The sequence below is a fragment of the Actinia tenebrosa genome, unplaced genomic scaffold (assembly GCF_029948245.1).
Source record: "Actinia tenebrosa isolate PJP-AT-01 unplaced genomic scaffold, QUT_ActTen_1.0 PGA_scaffold2__45_contigs__length_23673736, whole genome shotgun sequence".
NCBI lineage: Eukaryota > Metazoa > Cnidaria > Anthozoa > Actiniaria > Actiniidae > Actinia > Actinia tenebrosa.
The window spans coordinates 22,348,414-22,362,356 of NW_028292579.1; the positions used below are offsets into that span (position 1 = coordinate 22,348,414).

General features: G+C 38.8%; 3 protein-coding genes across 3 annotated transcripts in view; all 3 read right to left on the bottom strand.

Annotated features, from left to right (window-relative positions):
• Positions 1-2,465, bottom strand: part of LOC116300682 (uncharacterized protein F13E9.13, mitochondrial-like) — a 47,697-nt gene extending 45,232 nt beyond the window's left edge. The window contains exon 1 of the mRNA XM_089034410.1: positions 2,438-2,465. The gene's annotated coding sequence lies outside the window, so the exon portion shown is untranslated. The remainder of the gene's footprint in view (positions 1-2,437) is intronic.
• Positions 2,466-3,256: 791 nt separating this feature from the next.
• Positions 3,257-6,490, bottom strand: LOC116299483 (uncharacterized protein F13E9.13, mitochondrial). Its single transcript, XM_089034707.1, has 5 exons — positions 6,415-6,490; positions 5,542-5,773; positions 4,988-5,070; positions 4,244-4,578; positions 3,257-3,766 (listed from the first exon to the last, which is right to left on the bottom strand). Exons 2-5 carry the CDS (start codon positions 5,633-5,635, stop codon positions 3,448-3,450), a joined length of 831 nt encoding a protein of 276 aa, XP_088890833.1. The 5' UTR covers positions 5,636-5,773; positions 6,415-6,490; the 3' UTR covers positions 3,257-3,447.
• A 1,362-nt stretch (positions 6,491-7,852) lies between these two features.
• LOC116299477 (uncharacterized) lies at positions 7,853-13,530 on the bottom strand. Its single transcript, XM_031708135.2, has 8 exons — positions 13,395-13,530; positions 13,030-13,202; positions 12,075-12,261; positions 11,270-11,402; positions 10,998-11,100; positions 10,297-10,512; positions 9,550-9,668; positions 7,853-8,958 (listed from the first exon to the last, which is right to left on the bottom strand). Exons 1-8 carry the CDS (start codon positions 13,412-13,414, stop codon positions 8,518-8,520), a joined length of 1,392 nt encoding a protein of 463 aa, XP_031563995.1. The 5' UTR covers positions 13,415-13,530; the 3' UTR covers positions 7,853-8,517.
• Positions 13,531-13,943: the final 413 nt, after the last annotated feature.

Consider the following 13,943-nt stretch of genomic DNA (forward strand, 5'->3'; position numbering starts at 1 on the left):
GCAAAAGAAGAGCTTCAAAGAAAGCTTGCTCAGTAAATATCGTGACAGGATTCTATTTACATATCGAACGCCGGCTGTCTGGTTCATATGCAAATTAAATATAATAATTTTCACATACATAAGCGTCCAGATGTGTCTGGCGTTCGCTTGTGATCGTGGACTTTGGAGCTGGGGAGGCCTAAAGTCCCGAGTTCGAGCCTCGCTGTAGACGCATTTGGACCGGTTGCTGTGAGTGAAAAAAAAAGCCTCCCCCACTCACAGCAACCGTGGGGGAGGGGTAGAAAGTGCGATTCAACCCCGCGATGGGGGGTTTCGCGATTGGAAAAGTCAGGGGGTGTCTCGGGACGCAGGGACGCAGTCCGGAGTTCACCCTCTGGTGGGTCGTAAGAAAGATATATGTGTATGTACTAGAGGGCCTCTGGCGCGGGATGAAATAAGCCCCGTAAGCCCAAAATGCAAAAAACCCCACTGGGGATAGCTTGGTGTTCTGCGCGATGCATTCCCCAGTGGGGTTTCTGACAACGCCAGTTTTGCATTTTTATTTTCTCGGAATCCATCCTAACAGGGGGTGGTTGGGGTCTATTTTGTAAAATATTTCGTAAATTACGTCAGGATAATAAGGAATATCCTTATCCAGCCGACAAAACATCCACTCGGCTTTTGTCATATCAGAAACCTCAGGAATAGACTTACCGGTAATTTCAGACAAAAGATAGGGAATAGCTTTGTAATATTTCCCTAGTTTTAATTTTTTCAGCGTTTTCCGTAGACTTTGCGGGGTTGGCTCTTCTAAGTGGTCTATGATTTTCTTCCTTACTTCGTTGTTTAAATATACCGGTCGATAACCTTGGATATGACTCATCCAGTCCCTGAAGTATTTTATTCTCTTATAAGGTGTTTTCTTACGACCTCCATTGGCGTAATACTGCTCTCTGGTGGCATTTGGTACGGCATTACGAATATTCTTACCACATTCGTAACACTGCGCTGACGTGTCGTCTTCTATTTGCATTTTCTTACCACAACACCAGAAACCCTTGGGCTTGGGTATGTTAACTTTGGGTCTTAGGCAAATTATACAGAAGTCATAAGCAAACTCTTTACATTCATGCATCGTATATCCAACGAATATTTTAACCCTCATTTGCGACCCTTTAATTCCCAACACAGCAGCAGTAAGGACTTGTCGCGCGGGTATTTCCCGCTGCCGGCGCCTTCCTTAAACCGCCTGTAAAACCCGTAAATCTTTGACATTGACCGCGAGTCCCCCTTACTGCTGCTATTTGCATACTCCTATGCATGGTGTTTTGCTGCCAAACAAGCTTGTACACGTTTATGTTGTAAAACCTTCACATCGAAGTGGGTCAATTTAAGGCACAAAAGCCTGTACATAAAAGTATGTAAAACTTTATCACTGGTATTATTTTTGCATGTTGCCCTGTAAATACTTTTGAGGTTCCCCCTGACAGCATGTACATTTAACAGTTAAAACTTTGTGACAAAACTTCTCCTTCAAGAAAGATGTAATCCAAGCATGCAGCCTGCCTTCCAAAGAATTTAAATGATACAAAGTCCACACGAATTACAAATGAAGATCTTTTCCTTTCTAATTTAGAATGCATCAGTTACTTCATGCAGCACCTGGAGGCAAGTGTGTAAGAATGGAAGCCTATGGGGTAAATAAAGTAGGCCCCTCTGGACCTCCTTGAAGATCAGTAATAATCTTCGTACTCATTTTGGACAAATGAATACCACAATCATAAGATTGAGCACTTTTATATTAGTCCCTCTTGTCTCAGTAATGCTTCAAGTGTGGCAAGAGGTAGCTAGGATGCAGAAAATCATGCCTATTTATGGTTAAGTATGTAAATTCTAAAACGAAAAGGAATTCAGCTTTTCCCTCTCTTGATCCTTAACAGCTCACACATCTCCTTCCATTCTTCCTCTATACTGTATTACTGTACTACAGAGTGCAGGAAAAAGCTGTTATAATTAATATAGAAAAGTACAGAATGTCCGAGAATGTCTCTTGTCTGCTAAGCTTATTTCGAATCTCTAAATAAAATTTGTATAAAATCAAGTTATGATTTCGTATGTTGAATAATCAATAGTATAGTGTGGGACATAGTTAATAGTGTGGAATTTGTGGTTCAGACATTTATGTGCCACAATTTTTTTGTAGCATAAACAAACGAAATTATTATAAAACATAACTAAGAAAACACAAGACTTAATAATTTATGAGAAAACTGTCCATTTTTCCGGGAATTTTTCGAGGCGCGAATTTCATTCATCTCTTTTGTCGAAACTATCATCATAACATCCGGCAAGAAAGGAAATAAAAAATCGAAAGATTAAAGACTTTATATAATGAGAATGAATCTCTAGAAAATACTGAACGTAGAAATAAAATAAAATAAATAAAAGCACAACTTACCTTTCAATATCCTTTATTTTGATTCAAGAATCTTGTTTTCAAAACGAGGTTAAGAACGAGAGGGAATGAGTAACCACAGGAAACCCATGTCCATTCGAACATGATAACTTCATGGGTTTATAACGGGGGCGCAGCTGAGGAGAGGGTGCTATAATTTTCTATGTGGCATCTTCAAAGTCTTTTCTATTAAATACGCAATATGCCCAGTAATTCACTGTTTTCCCATTTCATACATCGTGTCGTTCACTAAAGTATCGTACCTTTGTTTAACGATTGTACATGAGAAGACACAAGAATATAGCTAAACTCGATCTCAAGAGAATGACACATGGTTTAGAACGAGAATTAATACGGCCATATGTCTAGGTGGATTAAGTCCATTTTAGGTGAAAAAACTTTGAAATTGGTAGGTCTCAATCGAAAGGGTTTTCCATCAAAAAAATCAAGACTAAAATGGTGTCTGATAAGCCAGTCGAAAGGGTTCTCCATCAAACACTGACGCAAGGGCGGATCCAGGGGGGGAGGGGGGAAGCAAAGGCAGCAGAAAAAAAACCCCAAATTGAAGAATTATATGCCTTTTTTTAATTGTTTTCCTTTGTATTGACGGAAGAAACTAAATTAGCCCCCCCCCCCCCCCCCTAAAACTTTGGCTGGATCCGCCCTTTTGACAGTATGTCTCAGTGTCTCGAAAGGGTGTTCCATCAAAAAACATTGATGTCTGGAAAGGGTTTTCCATCAAAAAATGACTGAAAATAAGGCTAGAAGCAGCAATCAACTTCCAGCATCAGGAAATTACATACTACAAAATGCACAACAAGATCAAGATAAATTGTATTTATTTCATGTTAACCATTATTTTTTGGGAAATTTCGCTAGCGAGTTCAGTCATTGAAACCTGAAAAACAAAATATTACAAGTTGCCCAAAACGGGGTGCTTGGGCCACGTGTACTCTCAGAGCAGAGCATGTAAAAGTTCATGACTTCAACAGTCGGCAGCTTTATTTAACTTTTTATTTTCTGATTTGTTCGACTTTGGCCATGAAGCTCTTAACCCTGTCAAAACTGACAGGTTTGGACCAATGGCCATCTTCCTTGAAATGTGACCCTATTATCATGGCATTAGCACTTAGATATTGGTCCACGTTACTGATATCCACCCCAGATCCTATTATTATTGGCACAGATACTGCATCATGTACTGCTAACATCTCCTTGTAGCTTGCGGGGGATCCTGTAGAGATACCAGTTATAACAACCCCATCTGAATGAAAGAACTCTGCTGCTTTGGCTGTTTCCAAGATGTCAACATCATTTGTGATGGCATGTGAACTGCAGACCAGAAGCATTATGTGGATCATTTCTGGGACACTCTTCCACTATGGAAAGGGTTTCAAGGGGATAAGGGGATAAGGGGGAAGGGGGGAAGGGGAGAAGGCGGAAGGGGGGAAGGGGGAAGGGGAGAAGGGTGAAGGGGGAAGGGGAAGGGGAAGGGGAAGGGGGAAGGGGGAAGGGGGAAGGGGAAGGGGGAAGGGGGAAGGGGGAAGGGGGAAGGGGGAAAGTGGAAAGGGGGAATTGGGAAGGGTAGGGTATCATGATAATTCAATGTACTTTTTAAATTTTTATTAAACATCTGGAGAAAAGGGGGAATGGGGAAGGGTTCATGACTTTATGTTGCAAGTCAAGACTGTAAAAATTCCCAAGAATCTGTGAGCTGAATTTCTAGATACATTGGTCTTATTCATTAATGAATGAAAAGTGGAAAATATTCCTGTAGATTTCCCTATTCAATACCACATATAATTGTACCTGTGTTTTTTCTTGATATCTGTAAACACTAAAACATTTTCAGCATTGATGTGTATTCTGTATCTCAATAGTTCTCCAGCATCTGAATTCACCAGTCCTTCATCTCCAATGTGAGAAAACACAAACCCTTCTGCTCGTATGAAGTCAAGTCCAGTTGCTTTGGCAACAGCCAAGGCATCCTTGTTGGCACCAGACAGAATCTGAATCCCACATGGAGTGCTGCCTACTTCTCTTTTAACTTCATTGCAGATCACACTCATTGCAGCTGTAATTTCCGGTCCAACTTGACGGTTGAGATACGGAAGGTCATGCATGTTTTCTACCATGACAGCATCCTGTGGTTTAAAGTAAAGATACACAAAGGGCGGCAAACTTTGGGAAAGTCTAGGTTGGGTCAATCCTGTGGCAGTAGTCAGGTAACTATAAAAGATTGCTTAGTTTCTTTCACCATGGTATATCCTGGGATAAATTCATGATCTCAGTGCAGTGTAGGCAAGTAAAGTTGCTTGTTGGTTGTCTATGGTTTCTCAAAAGAAGATCCCTTTGTGACTGTGGGAAAAGAAACCCTATGCACAGAAGAATTGAATCACAAAAGGTCCATAAAAAGGTCCAACAACTTTACTCATAGGATTCAATTTGACACATAGAATTTGAAGTTGGGGCTTTCATGACACCACAGGCTGAGGTACGGCATTTTATATGAGTGCACTACTACTTCTACTTGTCATTAATCATCATACTCACCAGCCCTGCCTTCTTGTAGATCAGTGCTTCATGTTTGGCTTTATCAACTATCTCAGTCATGGGTAATTTATTCATTGGTGTTCCTAAAATATATTGTTCAAGAAATCCTTCTCTTAGTCAAAAAATGAAATACTGCCATATTTCAAGTAAACATCAATAGCGTAAATCACTGTCTGTCAGGTATATTGGATTATATAGAGGTTATTACACTGCTAGTTGTGTATATTACAGCCGGATATTTTTACGAGTGAAAGACCACTGATGTGAGCCACACAAAGGAATTGGAGGAAATTTCCTCGCGCTGACATCTGCAAAAAAACCTGTTTAAAACCCGTTCACAGACCGTGTATTATTGCTCTGTAATTGAGTAATAAGAAAATAGTGGACCTTAACTTTTCTACATTATAATGATGAAGCTTAAATGTAATTTAGGCAAGGTTAAAACCGAGACAATGCTGGCCAGAAGAGTATAGGTAAGTATTTTCCACTGAATTTCAGTGTGACAGGTGCCAGGGGGTAGACTCTGACATTGTTGCCATGGTTACCTATCTTACCAGGCAAGGCATCAACATGAATCATTCCAATGATAGCAGCAGACTGTCTACTAAACAGGGAAGTAAACTTGGGCACCAAACGTGAAGCTACCATATTTTTCTGTGGTGTAACCAAAAGGTCTTGGCAGATATCTTTACAATGTTCTATCTCAGACACTTGTGTGTATTTTATGCGGTGTTATCATCATGATCTGAGGATAGTTTACTGACATAAATCCTTTATCTTGGAAGTCTAGAAGTTAAAAAAAACATATATGCAGAAATAATAAAACAGATTTAAGGCATCGTATACACCTAATGGAAAAACGCCACAACTTATTTGAATAACTATTGTTCTGGACTGACTAGTGACTCTTACATGTAAAAGCAGTTTTGTGCTTCCACGTGAACACGAGGCTAGTCCGTCCAGAACAATTACAGTTATTGGTATAAAGGTGTCAAAATATGCAGAACTGGAGAAATATCATTGAATTTAGAAGTGATAAATTGTATGGTAAAATGCGCTGACTGTCAAGAGCTTGCATTTATGGCCAACACTTTTTTCCATACAAATGCTTGATAAAATATTTGATTTATATTAATGCCATTTCTGCTATAGTAAACATTATGAGCTGAAACTTCGCCTACTAATATCGAGGTGATCTTTTCATTTTGATTCTTTTTAATCCCGAGTACTCCTCTATCTTCTGGGAGCCAAGCTTTGATTGGGAATAAATTGTGACCTGCCCTCCATGCCCACTAGAATCACAAAGAATAATAGTCTAGCCTTGGTATTTCGAAAACTATCCACAAAGCATCAGGCGTACTTTTATATTTGATTGATACCAGGTCACTAAAATAAGAAATCAAATTTCCAGATCATTCTTTACTTACATCAGTAGCAGTAGATTAAACGAAAGCACGAAAATCATCCGCCATGATTGTTCGACTGCGTTACTGGAGTCAGCGGCTAAACTGTCAAATTGGGTAGGCACTTCATGTAATTAATCTAGTATTGTCTACGGGACCTCCACACGAGAGGAAAGTCCCGCCTACATGGGAACCATAATCTCGAGGCCACTTTTCGTGTATCTTCTGCGCAACCTAGCTTAGGCACTTCAGTATGCAGTAAAATAGGTGTTCCTTTGTCATAAGACAAGATTGCACCTGCATGCGAGCCTTCCCCTTCCCATTTGGACAACTCAATTTTCCATTTCTAGCGACAAAAAAGTAAATTTCATTTTCAGGTCATCAAATTCTATTCATTCCTTTTGATTCTATAAAAGGAATTGAAAATAGGGCAGCCTTGAATTGAAATCTAATAAAAAGGGAATTTTTAGGAGGAATACATTATCTTTGATTGTTGATATTGATGATTTAAAACAACGACAAAAAAAAACAAAACAAAACAAAAAAAACAACAACAACAACAACAAAGGAAGAGAAGGAGGAGAGTACATGGAAGAGGAGAGAGAAGGATGAATAACAAACCCACATCCATAAGACAGTGATCGTGACAGGGGCATAGCCTGCCCCCTTGCCCCATCCTCACACTGTATAAACCTAAATATCTAAGTAGTCATGTGACAAATTCACGTGTCTTACCGATGTTTGGGCCACCTAAGGCAAAACTCTGGCTACGCCCCTGAGTAACAGTAGTCTAAAATATTCAGTCTAATAATTTACCCAAAGTCTAAGTCTAAACCTAAATTCAAAATCTAAAATAAATTTAATCTATTAAGCTTTGGCTAGCACGGTTGTATCATAGCAGGGTGAAAGCCCAAAGATCGAATTAGAATTAAGAAGTTAATTTTTGAGAAAGGAAGAAAATTGATCAAACCTGAAGAAAAACCTTTTAAACACAGGGTAGAATCAACGAACAGGTCTACACATACGACATAGACTGAGTCTCATGGGATTCAACCCAGAGTGCATTAGTTAGAGACCACGTGTTAGATGCACACACCCTGGCAAGGAAGTAGTGCTGGTGGTGGTGGTTGTAGCAGTCAATGTAAGAGTAGCAGAGGAGGAATGTCAGTAGTAAAGGCAGTAGTAGTGATGGTGGTGGTGGATGTAGCAGTCATCCTAAAAGCAGCAGTAACATGAGTTGGAATGGTGGTTGTACAAGAGACCATGAACCTTCATGTTCTTTCCTAGTAGTGGTAACAGTATTGGGAAGCACGGGTGGTGTGCACCTACAGCTGCCTCTCTGCCCCTCACTAATGCGACACTGCACGTGGTGTGTGCTTCAAGGGTTTTTCTTCAGGTTCACTTGGTTTTCTTCCCTCCACAAAATAATAATAAAAATATAAATATAACAACAACAACAACATCAACATGATCCCCACTATATTCAAATATATGAAAAAAAATGTGGTAACAAAAATATATAAAAATTAGTATGAAGATAATAATAAGGTCTACTGTTAAATATATTTTTTGAGAAAACCATTAATGAGCTGTTATTGTCCAATGCTTTCAAAATGTGGAAAATATGATAACTATACAATTTTCTGGAGGTGGATCAGACCATTTTTAAACCTCTAGAAAACTTGCTCCTTCAATTACCCTGGGCTCCAAAGGTTTGTGAATTTTATGAATCTTGTGCCGAAGGAGCAAGGGAGTGAAAGGAACCTCAAGTTATTTCTTCTTGCGACTTCCCTTCAAAACAGCAAATGCGGGAGTGAGAGTAGTTACCTTTGGACCCCAGGCAATATGTGCAAAATTGTCTGGGGTGGACCACATTTAGAAATCTATAAATAGGTACTAGGTCTTTACAACAATAAAATGTGCTTTTTTGCATCCAAAACCATAGGTGTGTGTCTAATGCTTGTAATTTCACAGATTTTTTCAAGTTGCTCTTTATGGCAGTACTTTGATTTAAAATTAAAATTTCATTTTACTAGAATTTAGAACTTTATGTTCATATCAGCCAATCAAACAGGCCATTAGAATTATTCAAGCCAATCAGATTCTAGGTTTCGTAATCACTTATTCCTAGCGTTTGTCTGGTAGAGGAGGTGCACTTGGTTCCAGTCTACTCGTGTCATCAGCATTGTACGGAGGTGGTGGTCCATACCCTTGGGGGGCACCGGCATAACTGAACCCGCTTGTGGGAGGCTGTGCATAGACTCCTTGTGCATGGACTCCTTGTGTGTGGGCTCCTTGTGTGTGGGCTCCTTGTCCATAGGCTCCTTGTCCATAGTTTTGAGGGTAGCCAGCCTGATACGCCCCTTGGGGCTGGGAATAATGACTGGGTGCTTGAACCCGTATTATTCTTCTTTGGAAGAAGAAAAGAAGCTTGTACGTAATGTTTCCCAGTCCTACATTTGTCACTTCAGGTGTTTCTAACATACAAGCTAGTTCCCAGCCTCTTTTACCCATCTCTGTAATCATTGGTGCCCAGTCTCCCTTAGCTTTCGTTTGGAAAAATCCAATCTGCAACATAAAAAAGTCTTGTCAATAAAATGTGGTTATAACAAAGAAAAAGATCCTGTTAGGGAGAAATAATTAGAGGGGGTGGGGGTAGCCATGTCACTGGAACTAGATTTATGTTGCAATCTATTAGCCTCATACAGTGTACATTATCTGAGCAGAATACATCATATAAAGTTAATCAGTTTTCTTAGATCTCAATTGAAGAAATAGAAAACGTGCGCACGTGCTGTGTGCAGTCATAAAGCACGCGGGGGTTGACAGAACACAAGAGAAGTGTTAGGAGAAGCATGACATGTAGCGTAGTGCTTCTGGACACTTCTCGAGTGTTCTGCCAATCCCCAAGTGCTTTATAACGGCACACAGCACAGCAAGCAAGTTTTTTATTTCTTCAATAAAATACATCTGGTCTGGCTGAATGCATCTAAGGATGGTACTCTTGAAGTATATCATTGTCTGGTGTACTCTCATTGACCATTAGTGGGACCATTGTGAAAGTGAAATTAATATATATATAACCATTGCTGTCAAAAATAATAACATAGAAGTCTGGTGCACTACCCCTTTTCCTTCCCCAGTACTCGTTTGTCTTACCTTGACTGTATGCTTGTATTCAATGATGGTTCCTTCATATACTGGAGTCGGATCATTTAGTCGCAATGCTTCTTTCTCAAAGAACCAAATAGAATTATGGTCTCCACCGAAAGTAAAATCTGAAGAAAGGTTGCACAAGTTACTTCTTTTTATCATAGCAACTTTAGGCTTTTCATGTATTTTACAAACAAGGTGCATTCTGTTCTAGCTTGGGTACTAACACCTCCAAGGTGTGATAAACATAATTAAAGATGCTTGTACCAAACTAGCTAGACTAGAATACATCTCAATTCATTAATGAATCAGAAAGGACATAAAGGGCCCAATATTCCCCAGAATACATTGCCCTTTCATAGTCAAAGATAAGCCTTCAAATTTTATCAAACCCTGAAACAAACTTAGTGGGTCCTCAGTAGGACCTAAGTGGGCTAATTACAGTACATCTAATTCACAGCTTGAACTAGAATTTTGTATGTTATTGTTTTGTGGAGGGAGGAAAACTGAAGAATCTGGAAAAAACCTTCAAGTCAAGGGAGAGATCTAACAAACTCAAACACATGTGATGATGAGTCCAGAAAACAAACCCAAAGACCCCAGAGGTAAGAGGTGGGTATAATACCACTATGCCTGCCATCCCTTTGCAAGCTGCAAATATAAGAGATTAAATTGGTTTCTCAATTCATTACTGGTACACTGTAATCTAACGTGGGGTCTCTATGGTAACATGTCAATCAGATACAGATGTACCTCCATGACTCTTCCTTCCTTGGTCCCAAAAGATTTCTGCAAGCCTCCAGCCCTGCTGTAAAGGCCCAACGAAATGCTTCATCCAGTCACATGTGACTTTAACTAGCTTTCCTGGTCCAAACATCATGATTTGGACAGGTACGTTGATGAGCTGGTATGTGTACCTTGTGGGATTAGGATGGGAGGGAACATTGAAGAATACATCACATCCATACACTATTGAAGAAGAATGGATAAATAGAATTAGAATGGGTGGGAATATTGGAGAATACATCACATCCATACACTATTGAAAAAGAATGGATAGATAGAATTAGGATGGGTGGGAATATTGAAGAATACATCACATCCATACATTATTGAAAAAGAATGGATAAATAGAATTAGGATGGGTGGGAATGTTGAAGAATACATCACATCCATACAATATTGAAAAAGAATGGATAAATAGAATTAGGATGGGTGGGAATGTTGAAGAATACATCACATCCATACACTATTGAAAAGGAACGAAACAAAACCTGAAACCACAAATAATGTCTGGGCTAATCTAAGTCAGTGCATGGCTAACTCAGAGATTGAACCATGGAACAGCCTCTAGGCTGATCTAAGTCAGTGCATGGCTAACTCACAGATTGAACCCTGGAACAACCTCTAGGCTGATCTAAGTCAGTGCATGGCTAACTCACTAATTTCCTTACCATCACTACCACCAAAGAGGCTCTTTGTCAATCCTGAGGTTTTGACTTGTCCTGTGCTTTCAATGCAGATTAGACGTCCTCCTTTAGCAGTTTGTTGAGCTATCTGGAAGGGAAAAAATTGGAAAATTCATAAGATGTGTGTCAAAATGGTAAAATATTTGATACAGGTATGGGAATTATATCCTCAGAACTGTACATTTTATAAGAAACCTTTATATCATATATTATTCATACACCATTCTTACTAATAAAAACAATATACTTGTACTTACAGCAGAAACAATGCTTGAAGTGTTGGCTACTTCTTGGTTCCTACCAGAGAGTTGATCCAGTAAGCCAGCTCTCTCTGTAGTATGAACATCAGACTTGACCACCAAGAGCTGCCAGCTGTGATGTACTGGAGGTCTAATTAAGAGATACAAAACTTTACCTCATCCTACCATATCACTAGCATGGGGAGGGGGTATGGAGTGGCTTGTGCCCCCCTCCCCCCCCCCCCCAAGTTTGCTTTTGGCACCAAAATTTAATCAATTCATGTGAGATTCCTGTGGATTTGGCAGGAAAATGTTAAAAGTTTTGCACCATCACTTGCTGGCAGCCATGTTAGAAGGCAATAATGGGGCAGATCCAGAATTTTCAAAAGTGTGGTGACCATTATAGGTTACCTTATGCCAATAACCACAGGCTTTAATTTAGTAGTCACATGTTAAAATAATTTAATAAAAATAGGAACCCATAAAAGGCAGAACAATCTGGAAAAAATTGCATTTCAAATTGACAAAAATTAAATAGACCCATTTACCTTCATATGCAAATTGCCCATTTCAGATCACATGAAATTCCCTCAAGAGTTGTTCTTTTATGACGAACTTGTTTAAAATATTTAAATATGAAAGAATCAACTCCCAAGAGTGGCATCACATGGTTTGAAATGTGCACAACAAACAACAAAGCTAAAGAGGTCTATTAGAGAGCTTATATCCAAATACTTTTTTAAAATGCCTTGATTTATAATAAGTTTTTTTTTATTTGACTGTGCAAAGGGGGATCTGCCCTGAATTCTTGCCTTAAACTCACCCTTGTGGTCTACTGAACACGGCTTGGTATGGATTTTCATTAGCATTCCAACCAATTTTACCAATACCAGGTACTTGATTAAAATCTGCTAAAACAAAGCCCTGCCCATATGGGGTGCTTAGTTCACCATACTTTGATGTGATGTCTGAGGACACAAGTGTCTGGCCTGTTGTCAATCCTAATGTTGCTATAAATGATGGAAGAGAGATGTAATGAGATGTGATGGGTAGCATGATTGTTCTTTACTGCTAATGTATTGACCTCTATCTAATCAATGCAAGGCAGGTGTCAAGGAGCCTGCATTTAAGTCCTGTCTAAGCTAGTATATCAGTCATACAAGGGGTTTTCATTGAGTTCTCCATGCAGTTTTTCTCCATAAAAAATCAACATGTAAGTGTGTAAAATATTCAAAAACTATGTTGCAAGAAATGTGTATGAAGGATGCATGTGCATCACCCCACAAGCTTTCGGCTGTAAAGCCTCCAGTGTATGAGTAAAACGATTACAATTATCATTATCATTATTACTATGATTATTAATTTCCTCCTCATTCTTGTAGTGATCTGTTCCCGTTGACATCCTACAGTATCATTATAAATACATAGATATCGTAATACTGCATTCTTGCTGAGTGCAATTTCATTGATATCATTTGTCAATGCTTGTATGATTTACTAAGAAGGTGCTTGTCTTAATCAGTTCTGCTTATGCTCTACACTCGTGTGGTTTTCAGTTATTACACTCGTCATCATCATGATCATGATCATTTTAATTGTTATTATAATAATTATAATTATTATGTTAAAATGTGGAAAATTTAGATAAGCTTAATTTATTCTTTCTTAAAATGTTGCTCTAGCTAGCCATTCTTAATTTATATATTCCATCTATAAAAACTCCCCAACGAAATATAACGTTCACTAAGAAATAAAGATATTTTGTTGATATTTCTTACCTTTACCTACTGTCAGCACATCTATTTTAGTGAAATGATAATCATACTTTAGCCCTGGATAAGGATATGAATCTGTGGGTAGAGGTGTATGATTCTTGTCTGAATATGCGCCTTGTTGTTGATCAGCAGAGCTGCCCGATTCTTCACCAGCAATAAAATTACCAACCTTTTTCCTATTAATTTAAACAGATATTTTTATTGACACTCGAAACAAACTCTGGACGAATCTGAGTCAGAGCATAAACCTCACAGATTGAATAATGGGGGGAAATATGGGATTAGCTTAAATGATCGGGATGGAGTAGCTTCCATCTACGAGCGACGAATGTCAAAAATCTAACTCTATTATTTTTAAATGTACATACCTGATTGAGCTTAGATTCATAACTGGAATATCAGTATGCCTTCTTCTTGCTCATGAAGTTCTCTACCAGTTTTATTCGTTACGGTTTTCCAGATTTTGAGGTCTCCTTGTTTACATGATAGCCCTTCCTAGATCAGGCCAACTACCCACAGTACCTTGCTGGTATCATAACACCTATTTGGGCTTCCTTTGCATAAAATAAAATAAACCCAAAATTAAAGTAGATGTTGCCTACGCATGCAGCAGCTAGTCCATATAGTATCTTGCGGTTTTTTTTACGTAAAAAACATATCTTGAAAGCTGCAGATCCATTAGATTGTTTGTTTTAGAATAACATTACTATTCTTTGACTTTTGTTAAAAACATGTTACTTGCACTTTGCAGTCTGCCATGGTGCGTTTGTGACGTTGATGAGTGCAGGGGGAAAAGGAAATTGTTATGTACTTTATTTGTTGCTTTTAATTACCAGTTTTGAGATTTTCAAAAACAGAGTACTTTTTCTTGGACTACGCGGCTTGCGTTAGTGCGTTTATCCGTTTATGAGCGAAGT